The sequence below is a fragment of the Panonychus citri genome, unplaced genomic scaffold (genome assembly GCF_014898815.1).
Source record: "Panonychus citri isolate SS breed McGregor unplaced genomic scaffold, ASM1489881v1 Contig00136, whole genome shotgun sequence".
Taxonomy (NCBI): Eukaryota; Metazoa; Arthropoda; class Arachnida; order Trombidiformes; family Tetranychidae; genus Panonychus; species Panonychus citri.
Window position 1 is genome coordinate 1,572,836 of NW_026515541.1, and position 15,706 is coordinate 1,588,541.

General features: G+C 31.7%; 3 protein-coding genes across 3 annotated transcripts; 1 reads left to right on the top strand and 2 right to left on the bottom strand.

Moving 5' to 3' along the window:
- Positions 1–473: 473 nt before the first annotated feature.
- LOC128392734 (DNA replication ATP-dependent helicase/nuclease DNA2-like) lies at positions 474–4,145 on the bottom strand. The gene has a single exon (XM_053352815.1). It carries the CDS (start codon positions 4,026–4,028, stop codon positions 774–776), a length of 3,255 nt encoding a protein of 1,084 aa, XP_053208790.1. The 5' UTR covers positions 4,029–4,145; the 3' UTR covers positions 474–773.
- Positions 4,146–7,169: 3,024 nt separating this feature from the next.
- LOC128392475 (porphobilinogen deaminase-like) lies at positions 7,170–8,717 on the top strand. The gene is made up of 4 exons (XM_053352501.1): positions 7,170–7,786; positions 7,888–8,032; positions 8,124–8,525; positions 8,609–8,717. The coding sequence occupies exons 3-4, from the start codon at positions 8,137–8,139 to the stop codon at positions 8,715–8,717; spliced, it is 498 nt and encodes a 165-aa protein (XP_053208476.1). The 5' UTR covers positions 7,170–7,786; positions 7,888–8,032; positions 8,124–8,136.
- LOC128392388 (arrestin domain-containing protein 2-like) lies at positions 8,713–15,020 on the bottom strand. The gene is made up of 6 exons (XM_053352410.1): positions 14,592–15,020; positions 13,866–14,092; positions 9,406–9,585; positions 9,133–9,330; positions 8,955–9,069; positions 8,713–8,873 (listed from the first exon to the last, which is right to left on the bottom strand). The coding sequence occupies exons 1-6, from the start codon at positions 14,701–14,703 to the stop codon at positions 8,725–8,727; spliced, it is 981 nt and encodes a 326-aa protein (XP_053208385.1). The 5' UTR covers positions 14,704–15,020; the 3' UTR covers positions 8,713–8,724.
- Positions 15,021–15,706: the final 686 nt, after the last annotated feature.

The following is a 15,706-nucleotide window of genomic DNA, read 5'->3' on the forward strand; positions in this document are numbered from 1 at the left end:
TTATTTGGAAATTGATTTTCTTATTTACCAGAGGCCTTTACATTTAAATAAATTGAAGAAAGAGTTACATTTAAAAACTTTCAACTTTTTTAACAGCGATGTTCAAATGTAAAAAGTGTCGAAAAGATTTAATCAAATTGGAAGATGTTGTCAACAGTCATGGAGAGTCTGATGATGATTTATCGGTATCTAAATGAGGAGAGTATAAGCAAAATTAGATGATTGAGTTTCTTTTTTCCTAATTAATCGTCCACGTTTGAAGAAAAATTTGTTCAATATGAAGGAAAATCGCTTCAAAATTAGATCGTTCGTACGAAAGTGTCGGGACTTATTTTTGAATAGTAATTAATAGAAACTGATCTCTTGCTGACCCGGTTGATGGTCAAGCTTAAAAAGCCAATTGCTGAATGATATTCAATTCAATTGTTTAATGTCAATAAAAGTTTATCTTGACCATTGTTGATATTGTTACAAATAGAAATAGATAATTTATCAAAAATTGAGGCCTGTACAATACTTACTTGGTTACAATTAGATCAAGCGGATTGTGGTTAACAAGGATGATCATTTATTTGTTTGATTGACAAAAAAATTAGAATTCAAACAATTAGAAAAAATTGAACGATAAATAATTACAATCATTAAAGTTCATGCAATTAAAAAAGAGTATCATTGAAATTAAAAAAACTATTGATAAGGCTAATACATGCATTGTAGTTAATTTAAATTTTTACATAGCAAAAGTTGATTGTTATTGCAATGAGCTCTCTTGATTATTCTGGTGAAAAAGTTTTCTTTGGTAGCTCAATTATTTGATCAGCTCGAAGGAGATCAAATAAACGGGAAAATGGTTCATATAATTTAAGAGTTGATTGACTACCAATTAAGATACACTTTTTAGATGCTCGAGTAATCGCCACGTTAACTCGCCTCTCATCGGATAAAATTTCTTCATTACTGACAATTAAATTTGAATCACGATTAAATTTAACACAAGATATTAGAATACAATCTTTTTCCTTTCCCTGGTATTGATCAACTGAATTAACAAATATCTCTGGATTTTCCAACTTCTTCTTAATCAAGGAAACTTGCTTCTGGAAAGGACTAATCACTCCAATTTGTTGATAAGTTAATCCAATATGTTCAACTAATTGTTGAACAATGAAACAAACTAAATCAGCTTCAATTGTATTCTCAATGAAGCCTGAATATTCAGCATCTTCGTCGTGATCGATTTGATCAGTATTAAGAAATAGAAACGATTTTGATAGTTGACAGGATAAAACTTGATCTAACCAAGATAAACCCGTGGTGACCTTAACTTTGGGTTCGGGTAAAACTGCGGAGGCAATTTGTGCATTTCCACAGGCAAGAGCACCATCGTAAAATAATTTACTAGGAATGGTGACAATTTCTGAATTCATACGATATTGAATTGATAGTTGGAGTGAAGAAGATTCTTTGGTCAATAAACGGGAAAATAAACTATTCTCTAGTCCACCTTCTTTGGCAGATCGATTTCTAACCACGGGTGGTAGTTGTTTCTCATCACCGACCAAGATGAATTTATCACAAGCGAAAAGCGGACCAAGGGTTGTTGGTAAAAGTACTTGAGATGCCTCATCAATTAGACAATAATCAAATTTCCTATGAGCAAAAAGAGGCTCAGAATTGACACCAAGACAAGTTGAAGCTACGACTTTTATTTTGGAATAAAAACTCCTCAATTCTTCGGGAGAATTGATTCCTTTCGTCTTATTTGCCATCGAAAAATCAGTTAAACTTGGGTGAATTCTAAAGTTTGATCCAACACGAACAAAGTCAACTTTGTGTTCTAACAATTTACATAATATATTGTCCACGGCAGCGTGAGTATGACTAGTGATTAGAACCGTTCGACCCATTTCGATTAACATTCGTACAATGGCCACGATTACTGATGTTTTACCAGAACCTGGAGTACCACGGATCAAGAGATAATCTTCAGTGTTGATTACTTTAAGTACTGCTTTTTGTTGTTGAGTATTGAGTGGTCGGATTATCTTCTTTGCTATCTCAACGATTGATCGATTAAATTTGCTTTTATAGCGAGCAACTGATTCGTGGACAACAAGATCTCGAAGTCTTTTCGTATGATCATCATCAGACATCAATCGTAAAATGTTATCGTAATTGGTTGAATAGATTTGAGAATATTTGAGAATATCGATTCGCATAATCGATTGATTGTTAATATGTTTAACTGGCCTTTCAATGGAAACTTCGATCTCATTGGAATCCATTCTCTCTACAAAACCGATCATGAAAGCAACATTAGAGGGAACTGATGAGGTGACACTTTCGTCCAAACTGATGGCAACTCTTTCGCCCGTCAAATCAGAACAGTAGATTGTTAGTGAAACTGGTTGAGTTCCAGGAAAACATTTTCGACGAAGGACAACACTTTCTTCACCACAAGTGTGAATAGTTAAAGCACCAAGTCCAAGACCTTTAGCTTCACACACTTCCGATGATTCACTCCAAAAGAACGGATCATTTCCCAATCTTTTATTTTCCGAAATTTCCAATTGAATTAGACTGATCCAATGTGCGAAAAATTCAATATCCTCTCTCGATAAATGTACTAATACATTAGGAACCAACTCATTTGCCATAATATGAGTAGACGAAAGGACTTGAGGTTCAAATGCTTTAAGGGTAAGACAACAATCAAGAAGGTGTTCACACTTTCCACAAGAATGGGCTGAATCTTTCGGTGTTGGTCCTGTTTTCGGTCTATTGAGGTAGAAGGCAAGTTCATTTCGTTTTTGTAATAATGCTGAAGCAACTGGTCGTTTAATTGAATTAAGTTTCATTCGAGGTTTTTCTTTGAGGTAAAGTAAAAGGCCACCATCACCTTGACCAGAGACACGATTGTTCATCATCATGGAGTAAAGTGAAATTTGACCAATATGTTCAGAAGAGAAACTTGGTCGACCCGTTTTCAATTCAAGAGGTAGAACAACATTTCGCTTTGTATTAGAATGTATTTCAACCTCAAGAGTTACATCGATTTTACCTTTGGTACCAAAAGAAGGACACCAAATGTTATCCTCAATATCGTGAACAGAAACAACTTTTACTCGGTGGGTAAGATCATCTTCCAATGGGCTCGGTCCTTTGTGGATATATTTTTCTAACCATTCTATTATACTTGGTATGTAAACTTGAACTTCCGATATTAATTGAGCAATTGTTATATTGGAAACGAAACATTCCATTATTGTGTCCCTTTGATTGGCAATTTGTTGTAGCAATTTATCCAGGTCATCATTAGTTTTTACACTTGCAGTAATCGCCTTTTGAAAAAGTGTATGGACAATGTTTCCAATAAGCATGTATTTATTACCGAATCCCCATCCTTTAAACTGTTCACCAAGCCAAGCTTTTCTCATACAAAATACTGAACTGGAAAGTAAGGTTGATGTAATCAAAGTGTCAGGATTAATTGTGATGAATCCTTGTTGATTATCAATAAAAAATGTATCATTTTCAAAAATTTCACTTTGAATATGAACAATATCTTGATGGGTAATCTCACTGAGAGCCCATTGACCAGATAATTGGCAATTATATTCCCGGTGAGTAGCAGGATGATTTAACTTAAGAAGAAGGATTTTATTGTTCAATTGTTTCTCCACTGATAGAACCTCAAATCGATGGAAACATTTCAAATCAAATGGAGATTCTTCCTCAGATAAACTTGAACTTAAATCACCAATAATTCCATCATCTAGATCATATGTAAAATCATCTAAACCTTGATTTTCATTATTAACACCATTAGAACAATTTGTATCTCCATTATATATTTTATCCAATTCAGAAATTACCAAATCAGTTGAAGAAATATTCTCCTCAAATTTAATTGTTCCTCCATTGTTGTTGTTGTTGTTTACAGATGAAGGTGTTGACAAAGACAAATTGGTAACAACACTTGATGGAGGACTAAGATTATCAAGCTTTCTTTTCCTACTAATTAACATTGTTCACAGAGAGAAATAATTTAAAAAACAAAGAAACAAAAATTTAAATTAAACAATCAGAGAGAAAAAATTAAAAAAAACAATCAATTGGATATGAAAAGAAAATGTGTCCACAAATGGAAACAAAACAATTCGAGTTCCCGGTTTTCTTTTGGCGGGTTAAGGCGGTTATTATAAAACCGTTTTCTTTTCTACAATTTATTTGATTGCGATTTTAATTTTCTCCTAATTAGGTTATCAGTTGCTTCTAATTATCTTTCCATTGATTGTTCTTCTCCATTATGGTCAGTTTTTCTATTCTTTACTATTCTTTTAACTGCAATCACGTTAATTAATTATATTTGTTTCCATGTTTCTCTTTTCTGATCAATCAATTGATTACTAACTTTTTCTCATCTGATCAGATTTCTGATGGTCAAGCATATTCAATCTCTTTAAAACCTTCAACCTTCAAGCATTTGAATGAGCATATCGCTGGAGCTACGGATGTGGATGGCGCTGCAGATGAGGATAGGGAGGGTGACCTCATATAGCGATATAGCGATATCATTAGGCTGATCAGAATTCCTAGAAATCGATCCAGGCAAAATTTAAAGAAAATACAAAAAAATTCACAATTTTAAGCGCTATTTTGCCCTGGATGATTTCCAAAAATTCTGATCAGCCTCATGAAATTCCCATCAAGCAGATGGGGATTAACAAGGATGATCATTTGCTTATTTGATTTCAAAAAGTGAACAATTAGATAATAATAGAAATAATAATCGAGCTACCAAAGAAAACTTTTTTTACCAGAATAATTAAAACGGCATGCTCATTGGAAGAACAATCAACTTTTATTACAAGAGATTCGACAATTCATCATGGATCATTTATAAACCTAAATCCTCATTTAAAGTTTTCTTTGGTAGTTCGAATGAGATTAAACAAACGCGAAGGTGATTGATACAAATACATGCATTGTAGTTAATTTAAATTGTTGCAAAAGTTTAAAAGAGCATCGATACTGTAAGTCGATGCTTGTGGACATTAATGCGCGTTTTATTTCTTATTTTTAGCTGATAATGAATACAAATAAGACAAATTACAGGAAAAGAGCACAAAGATTCAATTATGAAGCCTCAATATCTCCTTTGTATGTGCTTTTATCATCGCCAATCGGAATGCCTTGTCTAAAAGGCTTCTGTTTATGTTGTAAGATTTTTCATCGTCTTTGTCTTCTATTAATATGATTTTCAAGCCTTTCCTTTCTTTTTTATACTTTCTGTCATCTATTTTATCTCCATCACCGTTTTCATTGTTTAAAGAGCTTCTGTCCGTGTTGAAAGATTTATCGTCTAGCTCATTTTCATTTTCCAAGCCAATAGTTCCAGAATTCAACGTTTGTAAGGAGATGTTTTCACCACTAGGTTGATGCTTTTCTGTCATCGGTAAAGGTTTGAAGTTCGGACTGATTAAAGGGTTTCTGTCCGTGATGGGAGATTCGTTTTCATCGTCTTTGATTCTTATGTTTTTCAAGGCTTTCCTTTCTTTTTTAAACTTTCTGATATCTCCTTTATCTACATCACCGTTTTCATTGTTTAAAGAGCTTCTGTCCGTGATGGGAGATTCGTTAACGTCTTTGATTTCTTCAATTTCTTGTTCAAAATTTGTGTTATCCTCTTTGATTACAGCATCTTCCATGACTAAAGGCTTGTGGTTTGAATTGATTAAAGAGCTTCTGTCAGCTTTCATTGACGAGAAATTCAGCAACATGATTATAACTGGAATGAAAAGTTTGGTCCAAAACATATTTACTGTTTTTCACAATCAAAATAGAAGCACAATTAAGTGATAATATGAAAAGAACAAAGCAAGAGAGAAAATTACATTTAATTAGAACTGAAATGATACTCGCAAGTTAGTTAATTTGCTTCTGTGTAAATTGCTTGATCAAAGATTAATACAAATAAAATCGTCATCTCTATTCAGGGAAACCCTCAATGTTGTTAGTTCCTTTTAATCAAATAAACGAGAAAATTGTTGATATAATTGAAGATTTGATCGACAACCAATTAGTTTTAGTCAGTCTATTTAGTCAGCTAGTCAATACTTCCAGCATCATATTATTTCCTATGAGATAGTGAAGGACGAAGGACAAAAAGATCGAGAAATGTCCTCTAGCCTAAAATTTTTTGGTTTGAATTCCGTATTTGCGTATTTTCAGTTTTTGACCTGTTTTGCGAAGTTATAATCAGCAAAATTTGGAACCTCTTCGCTTCGAAGAATAACTAAATTGCATCGAAGACCATCAGTGAAATTAAACGATCCCAATTGAGCTACACTTTTATGGTGACAACTGGATTTACCTTTGGTCCATAATGAACAATCAATTCGATCAACAATCCAGGTAATTGAGTTTATACTTCTCATTTAGATACCAATAAATCATCGTCAGGCTCTTCATGGCTGTTGACAATATCTTCCAATTTGATTTCATCTTTTCGACAGTTTTTTACATTTGAACATCGCTGTTAAAAAGGTTGAAAGTCTCCGGATGTCACTTTTTTTGTGGCTCCATTCAAGAATCAAAGCTTCGAGTAAAAAGACAAATCGATGCTCACTACTAAAAAATTAATTTGCACCAAAATCGTTAGAATTGTTGAGTTTATTGTTTCAATTTATAACGAAACGAAATTTTTCTTGGCTGTATAATTGGTGATTTTTTTTTGTTAATATTCAATAGAATCTATGCTCTATTCTCTATGGTAAGTATTGCGGTCCTTTTTTGGGAGTGCAAAAAATGTTAAGCAATCGGAAGTGAAATTACAATTAGAGTATCTTACCTGAGATGGAATGTAATCAAAATCAAGGTAAAAATTGTTATGATTGTCACTTTTTTTACTATTACATCTTAATTTTTACTTAAGGGCTTTTCCATTAACTAATTTTTTTCTCAATCAGCTGATATTTAACCAACATTCACCAAGTTTAATTCGGTTTTCCAGTTAATGGAAAAGCTCTTAAATCATTATTGTTGAGATGAGAAATGAAAAAAAAAATCAATCAAATTCAGTTCGAGTTCCCGGTTTTCTTTTGGCGGGTAAAGGCGGTTAATATAAAACCGTTTTCTTTTTCTACAATTTATTTGCGATTTTAATTTTCTCATCATTAGATTATTAACAAATTGAAATATTCTTTTGTTGATTGTTCTTCTTTATAGTTAATCGTTCTCTGTGTTATTCTTTCAACTCTTTTTTTTTCTTTCCACTGATTCAGCGTTTCCATGTAACTGCAACAACGTTAATTTCTTATCTCTGTTTCCATGTTGTTTTTGTTTCTTAATTATTTTATTATCTTTTCTTTTCTTTTCTAATCAATTGATTACCAGAGTTTGCCTTTTCTCACCTGATCAAGTTACTGGTGATGGTCAATATTCCTGATTAATTCTGCTGGTTGATTCAATTTACCTATGAATTGATTTTCCATACAACATATTTTTCCTTAGGATCAGAAAGGCAAAGGTTAATCCTTTTCTTTTCTTTATATGTTCAATTGTTGTTTCCATTGGTGAATTATTGGCAATTATCACCATCAATACTTTTACAATTTCTTTGGGACATCTTGTAAATCATAATTGGAATGACGTATCTTTTTTATCAATCAGTTTCAACCTTCGTTCACTTGTGATTACCATGCTTTCTGTGAATCAATTGCTCGCTGGTTTGTTGTGATTTTCTTCCTCCATGTTTACCATTTTGATTCTTTTCGTTTAAATTGTAAGTATTACAATTTGTTGTTTTCTATTCTTTTTTTGTGTATCTTTCTCTTTCCATATTCCAATTCCGTCAATCATCTTCCTTCCACTTCTTTTCTAAAGGAAATATCTGGTATCAGTATCGAAACCAGTTTTCTCTTCATCTCTACCAGATGATCCAAAGCTAAAGAGAAAAGAGAAGAAGCAAAAGCAGAATTACCATTACATGTTCTCCCAATATTGATAAACTTTATTACCCCTCAACTCGGTGATTTAAATCATTTCCTTGTCAACGTCAAACTTTTTCATTTGATTGTTAAATTGATTGTTTCTTTTGCTCTGATTCTGTTTAACTTTAGATTCTATTTTAATATGTGGTGCCCTAAACGCAGGAGAATTGATTCAACTGAAAGTGGTGATGGTGATAAGGGAAACACCATTGGACTCGGTGGAGATGAACCTCCAATTAAGATGCGTGTTGGCTCAAGGAAAAGTGCACTTGCTTTGATTCAGAGTAGATTTGTCATACAAGAGGCTAGAAAATTTTACTCCGATAAAGACTATGAATATGAGCTAATTGAAAGATCAACTACCGGCGATCACATTTTAGATCAACCATTATCACAAATCGGTTCTAAAGCTTTATTCACCAAGGAATTGGAAGAGGGATTATTAGATGGATCAATTGATTTTGTTGTTCATTCTCTCAAAGATTTACCAACAACTTTACCTCCTAATTTATGTATTGCTGCAGTTCTAGAGTAAGTATCTCACACAATTAGAATTAAATTAGGTGACTAAGTTAACTGTTAATTCTCATACTTTCTGATTCTTTTTTTTTCAGGAGAGAAAATCCTAACGATGCTTTGGTGTTGAAAAAATCACTTAATTTAGATGAACCTTTCCAGCTGATTGATCCTCCTGGTGATGATGAGAAGCGTCATTCAACATAATTTTCGTTTATGATTGTTCGTGTTTTTTAACGCAAACATAAACCGGTCGATAAAGGACAACAGATTCACCTTCGCCCAATGTACCATCGTAAACTTGACCCAATTGGAATTCGGGTCCAATATATAATCCACCTTCAACATGGTCACAACATGGATCTAGTTTAATGAGATGAAAGTAAATACATACAATCAATTGATTGGCAGTTAATTGTATTAGTAATTACAAAGGATATTTACCGTATTTGATTATCGGCTGTTGAGGCGAATTAGGTATTCGAAATGGGCAAGTCGCTATGGTTATTGGAAAATCGATATGTAAATCGTCACCAGATTTTTCCATCTCAATCCAGACCTGAATTTCCAATGGAAAAGAATGTTAATCAACTCGGATCATCTGATTAATTGGATTAATTACCTTGAGAACGTAAAATATTGATAAAAGACGACAAACACCATTAAGCGTCGGTGGCATTACAGGAACAATTAAACTTTGTGAACTATCAAATTTGGATCTACTCATGGGCTGAATAGCATCACCACGATATTCCAGGACAACATGATTAACCTCCTTGTTGAGGCCAAGTACACCTCGTTCAATAAAAAATTCTGTATACTTTTTATTGGAAGGGAAAAAGAAATTCAAGTCAAAATGTTGGATTGGACGAAGAAAATCAATTTAAATACTCACTTGAGTTAATTTTAATCTAAGACGAACATTTTCCTCACTTTGATTATCGATGGTCGCTTTAAATTTGATTGATTCACCACAACAATAAGCTGATCTTTCCAGTGATGATTTTAAATTGACTATTCCTCGTTTACAACAAAGGCAACAGATTTGCCTTTTATCATGGCCTACCAATGGTTTCTATCAACAATAAGGAGATGAGATGAAGAATCAACAATTAGTTGAAATGCCGATGGGACAATTTTCATCAGTCATGAGAAATTCATTTCATATCAAATTAAACTGTTCTCATTGGATTACAATTAAATATCGAATGGAAATCAAATGGATGCTGCTCAAATCACTTGAGACAAAATGGAAACTTATTTCTGTAAAATGGTTGTTATCTTCATGATTGTTTCTGTCACTGTTACAGAATCAACTTGAGATGATGAAGATCTCATTATCATCCTTATCATCATTATCATCACATCTTTTTGTTGATGTTTTCTCCTTCTCAATCAAAGAAATAGAAGATTTTTCTTGAGAAAACTTTTCTTCTTTTTGTTTTCATCATCAATCAACAAATATAAAAAGATAAATAGAGATGAAGATGAAGATGAGAATGATGATGATGATGATGGTTTGAAAGACAAAAAGAAACTTCAGACCAATGATAAAGATGAAGATGAAGATGAAGATGATACATGTAAAGGAAAAAACCTAAATCGAGGTTAAAGTTACATGATGATGATTCTGATGGAAACAATCAGTTAACTAACTACAACGATAACAGTAGTTGAATAAGAATCGATCCCCAACTAATTATAAAAGTGTATCAAGTAAACAATCAAAATTGATGATTATCCAAACTAATCATACATTCATTATTTTCTCTTGCAGTTAGTCATAAGTTAATTAGTTAATCACAATAATTAATGTTTGCAGCTACGAGACGAATTCTGATTGACGAAAAAAAAACCACGAGACTATGAAAAGAAACTGAACAAACATGAAGATAATCATGATATCAAATTTTTCCATGATGATGATGGAAAGTATATTGTAAATTTCTGAATAGATTTTTTTCTTTGGAACTTTTTTCCTTCATCTTTCATCTGCCATCATCATCTTTCCCTGTTTATTGATTTCCATTGTTAGTCATTCAAATTAATCTAATCTACTTTTCTACCTTTTTAATACCTTAATCTATTGAATTGAAGTAAACGGTAATACAAATATTTCTCTGATATTATCAGATAATAATTCAGTTCAATTTAACAATCGATTTAAGTTCCATCTCTGAATATGGTGAATAAAGGAGAAAAGTTCATTCAATTGAAACAACCAAAAAGGAAGGAGAAGAGGAAAAGGAAGAGAGAAAGAGTGAGAGAGTGAGAGAGAAACAGTTTGATGATAAGTTCTATTCCTTTTTATCTTCATCTTCATCTTCATGATCATCTTCATCCCTTTGAAAGAGGAAAAAAAATCTCAATCCTAGTTACCATGAAAACGGAACAAAAAAGTGAAAATTTTGGTTCCAACTGAATAGAGATAATCAATTTTGTCGCTTCTTGTTGATCAATTGATGACAATTTATCAATTTGGTGAGTTTTGTTTAGTAACTGTTGATAATAATTTGACTCTTGCGACAAAATTTGTAATCAAATTAAATTGTCAGGCTAAATTGTTTGTTACGTGTTAACCTTGAGGGTACAAATGATGGTAAAAAACAATATCATATTTCAATTGATTGCTAATAATGATTTTAAATTGAGTTGTTTTTACAATTTATGGTCTCGTTTATCATGAAACATTGTTAATATTTCATGATTGAATTGATCTTGAGGCCAAATGATGATGCTGAATTGATTTTTTTCATCTTCATCTTGATTGTTTATCATGTTAACTGATCACATGATTGTTCATTGTATCCAATTAGTGTTTGTTGGTTGATCATCAGTTGACAAGAAGATGAGTAAAGAAGTGGGGGAGAAGATGAAGATGATGAGGATGAGGAAGGAAAGAAAAGTTCTAATCTAAAGAAATCCAAGTGAAAATATTATGATCTATCGATTTAGTTCTGGAAACTGTTATCATCTTGAACTGATTACTGGGAGTTGATCAGTGAGAGAGTTGAAAATAACATAATAAGTTGAAGATTAAGAGATGACCATCATCATCATCATCATGGATAAAGATGAGAAGGAGGAGAAAATAAGATGAAAATAAAGAATCTCGAAACTTTTTCTTCATCTCGAGTTCTAATGTTAATACGATCATCGTAATGTTACTTTATTTTGATCATTTAAAGTTATATAACTGGGAAGGAATTGATTCTGATTACTGATCATCATTATTGTATTAGTTGGATCAATCAGATAGAAAATAGTTGAACTTATCTTTTTTCTCATCCTCATCATGTTATCTTACTCTGAATCAGTTGATCATGAGTTTTTTGAACTTTCCTCATTGTCCTCGATTTGGTTTACTTTTCTATCTCAAACAATTGATTGTATCACTTGGAGGATAATTAATTGTTATCGAGTTTATCTTGTTTTCTTACCCTGTATTCATTGTGCAAATTTTATCACAATCAACATGATAACAGTAATCATTTGTTGTTACGATCATTTCACCATTGGTATCATATAAAATTCAATAATAAGTTGTTGCTATTGTTTGAATTATCTTTCAAATTGAATTGGAAAACTGAATCATGAATGATTGATTAGATTGTTTGAGATTATTATCATTATAAAATTGAATAAAAATCTGAGAGAGCTTTGTTTAAGAGTAAAAATTGAATTCGTGCTAAGTGTTACATGGGTAAAGTTATCATGAAAATTTCATGGATAAAAATGAACTTTGAGATGAGGATGATAAAGAATTTGCTATGATATATAATTTTTTTTTCTTTCTCATCATTTTTTCATCCTCTTCTACTCGATAAGGTTTGAAAAGGGCTCTTGAGTTACCTTTTCTTCACCAAGATCATCATCATCATCCTCTCATCTTCTCGAGAAAATCAATAAAATGTCAGACAATTTAAATTTGATCTTTTGCAATCTCACTGGAAAATATCATTCAGACAAACCAATGCATGGGAAAGATGAGGATGGAGATGAGGTTTAGATGACACGAAGGATAAAGGTTGATTCAAGGATTGGACAAGTAGCAATGATTACGAAAAGAATGAGATTTTTTTCCTACTTCGAAATAAAGAAAAACTCAATTTTCGTTTCAGAATTTTTCCTTTTCTCTAATTCTTCAACTGAATTCTATCGCTGTCATGGTTACACGAGTTCTTAAGCCTAAAAGGTGATCATTATCATCATCATTATTATTAAATTAATAAACTGAAAACTTTTCTCTCAATTCAAGTTTCATGATGAGAAAAAAAAAGTTTGAAGTTGAGATTAAATCATTTACAGGGAGGAAAAAGGAGAATAAAAAAAAGAAAGTAAAGAAAGAGGCAAATATAAATTCCATGATGATTAACTCAGAGTCTCTAAGATTTTCATGATAACGATTCTTTAAGATTGTTGTGGAAAGAAAAGTCAATTGAATTCAAGTTAATTAGCTTGAAAAGAAAAGTAAAAACAATCAGCATGATGATTACCATTATTTTCAAAGTGATTAACATTTAGATCAATTATCTGATTAATTACCGAAACGTTGAATTTTATATTATATTATTTCAAATTCATTATTAATTAACTTTCATCATCATCTCATAGTCATTAAATCCTCTATCTAATTCAAGATGGAAAACTAATTGTTTCAACAAGTTAACTGTAATTAGTTTGGTTCTACCTAATTTTTGTTGATCCAACTCAAGATACTTTCAAAACTTATCAATAATTCAATTGAATTATTATTAGTTTAATGGTAAATATTAGTTTCAGAAAAAAATTAGATGAAAATTATCATTAATCAAATTGTAACCATTCAAGTATATTAGATGATCATCCTGTTGATGGTGATAATCAATTGTTGATCAAAATGGTGATAAGTTAACATATTGTGTCTCCTTAACTCTGTTATCATGATATTGATTGGATAACATTTTGATATATTGAATTTGAAACATGTTATCAAAAAGAAGGATGAAGATGAGGATGGAGAAGGAAAAAAAACTGTTCCATGAGAAAAGTATTTGTATCATGTATAATAATAATGGTGATGGAAGAAAATGAATTTGTATCATGAAAAGAATCAGAATCTTGAAGAAGTTCAGTGAAGAAGGAAGTTAAGATTATTCTGATTATCATAATGTGAGATGAAGATGAAGATGATAAGAGGAAGAGGGTGAAGAGGAGTGGATCGGGGTTGGATTGTGTGTAGATTAAAGGGAATCAAGCTTCATGTTGATGAGAAAGAAGGAAGGGAAAAAAAATATTCTATCTTCACTTGAGCATCATGAATTTTCTGGAAAAGGAATAAATTGTTATCTAGGATTTACTAATAGGAATACTAACCAAATATTGTTCATCCATACAGTCAATGTGAGGACCGATGATGGTAAAATATTTCATTCCCTGAGGCGGTGATGCATATGGTATGTCCAGAGTTACCTTAACATAATAACGGATGGTACATGGCTTAGCCTCGAAACTGCATGGTAATGAAGTTTCCGGAAGTTGAAAGTTGAACGGAAATGAATGATGTCCTCGAGGGAGGATAGGCACAGTTCCTTCATTTTTTTCTAGTAGAAAAACAATAAATTACCAAAGATTAACAAAAGAAAAGGATTAATTGACTAATCATTAAAACTCATTAAATTAAGAGGATATGAGCATCATTAAGCAGCTTAATTGTTGATATTTTCATCCTAATTGTTATGATCAACAAGTTAAATTATGGATAAAAAATGATCTAATATTTTGCTGCTTCTCTACAGGGAATTGCAATCCAATATTTTGTAACTTTTTTCAGACAATTAACTGATCATTCAATCATTAATCGTATCTTCAATTTCAATGTATCAAAATAAAATGATGATGAAAAGGAGGAGAAAAACATTAGAAGATGAAGATAAATGAATGATGATAAAATAAGATCTACATAGAAAAGGCAAAGTAAAACTGACAAAACTAAAGGATGTGAAACATTCATCATTTGATAGACTGGGAAAAGATATTTTTTTAAAAAATCTAATGGAACCCTAATGAAAATAATAGTAAATGTATCAACTGAATACAAACCTTTGAGCTTGAAATTTTCAACCGTTTGAAGTATAACTTGACCTGTTAGGGTCTCACCGGCATAATACATTTCCTTTTCAAGTCTTATATCAAATTCACTGATATAATCCATGTTTACCTTATATTCTCTGAATATTATTATACAACTATTATTATTTATATTAGAAAACACTTACAGGTAGATAAAAACGTTTCAGATGTGTTGATAGTGATTCTGGTGATGATGAGGGTGGTGATCCAAGGGGTGAGATGAATTTAGCCCTTTGTATTTGGCACGATAGTACAAATTGTTTACAAAGATATGGACACAATAGAAATCATAATGTTGCCGTAATAATAATTTTATATTTGTTTCTAACAAGGAGATAATAATCTTGATTAAAGTGAAATTCTGTTGACTGACAATTCTGCGCCATAATAAGCTTCAAGTTATCATCATGTTAGTTTCAGAGATTGCGTTTGGATACGAGAAAATTTCCAACAAATAGCTGAGTAAGGAAGAAGAAGAGATGTAGAATGCTCATTGGAAGGATAACTTTCCTTTCTCTTTCTCTCTCCCTGAATTCATCTCCATCTTTCAGAAAATTCATGGAGTTCAACCTCATAAACGTATCACCAGATGGAAACACTAAAACTGTGTCTAACCAACATAGTTAACTGTTCCAATTTAACTAAATGAATTAATTTACATATCAGTCAATAAATTTAACTCTTGTTTTGGCAAATAAACGAATTTTCAATAAGAATAAATAACTAACCGTAAAAAACTATTTAAACTAATAATAACTAACAAAAGGATGAGACCTTTCGAAAAATCGTCATAAATATCGAACCATCATGAATTTTTTCAAAAACTTTAAACTCGACTTAAATCAACCAAAGATGTTGTATTAGAATTAGAGATTGTAAGTGTCTTTGTTAGGGAAGAGGGAAACTCAGCATTAATCGAGGGACCAATTTCTAATTTCGGAAAGACAGTAAAAAGTGCTATGGCGAGTACTCAATTCCATTTTCAGCCCGCAACATCTTAATGTTTTCACATGTCTGAGTTACGATATATGATCTGTTCGAATTAATTTACTTTTCACACTTACAACGCGAATGATTGTTGTGCT

Excerpts from the sequence above, each read along its gene's own strand:
- LOC128392734 (XM_053352815.1), bottom strand. The coding sequence starts at position 4,028 with ATGTTAATTAGTAGGAAAAGAAAGCTTGATAATCTTAGTCCTCCATCA.
- LOC128392475 (XM_053352501.1), top strand. The coding sequence starts at position 8,137 with ATGTGGTGCCCTAAACGCAGGAGAATTGATTCAACTGAAAGTGGTGAT. Across the intron at positions 8,526-8,608 it reads TGTATTGCTGCAGTTCTAGA|GAGAGAAAATCCTAACGATG; the intron begins GTAAGTATCTCA and ends TTTTTTTTTCAG.
- LOC128392388 (XM_053352410.1), bottom strand. The coding sequence starts at position 14,703 with ATGGATTATATCAGTGAATTTGATATAAGACTTGAAAAGGAAATGTAT. Across the intron at positions 9,586-13,865 it reads GTATGGATGAACAATATTTG|AAACCATTGGTAGGCCATGA; the intron begins GTTAGTATTCCT and ends TATTGTTGATAG. Across the intron at positions 9,331-9,405 it reads TTAGATTAAAATTAACTCAA|TATACAGAATTTTTTATTGA; the intron begins GTGAGTATTTAA and ends TCCAATAAAAAG.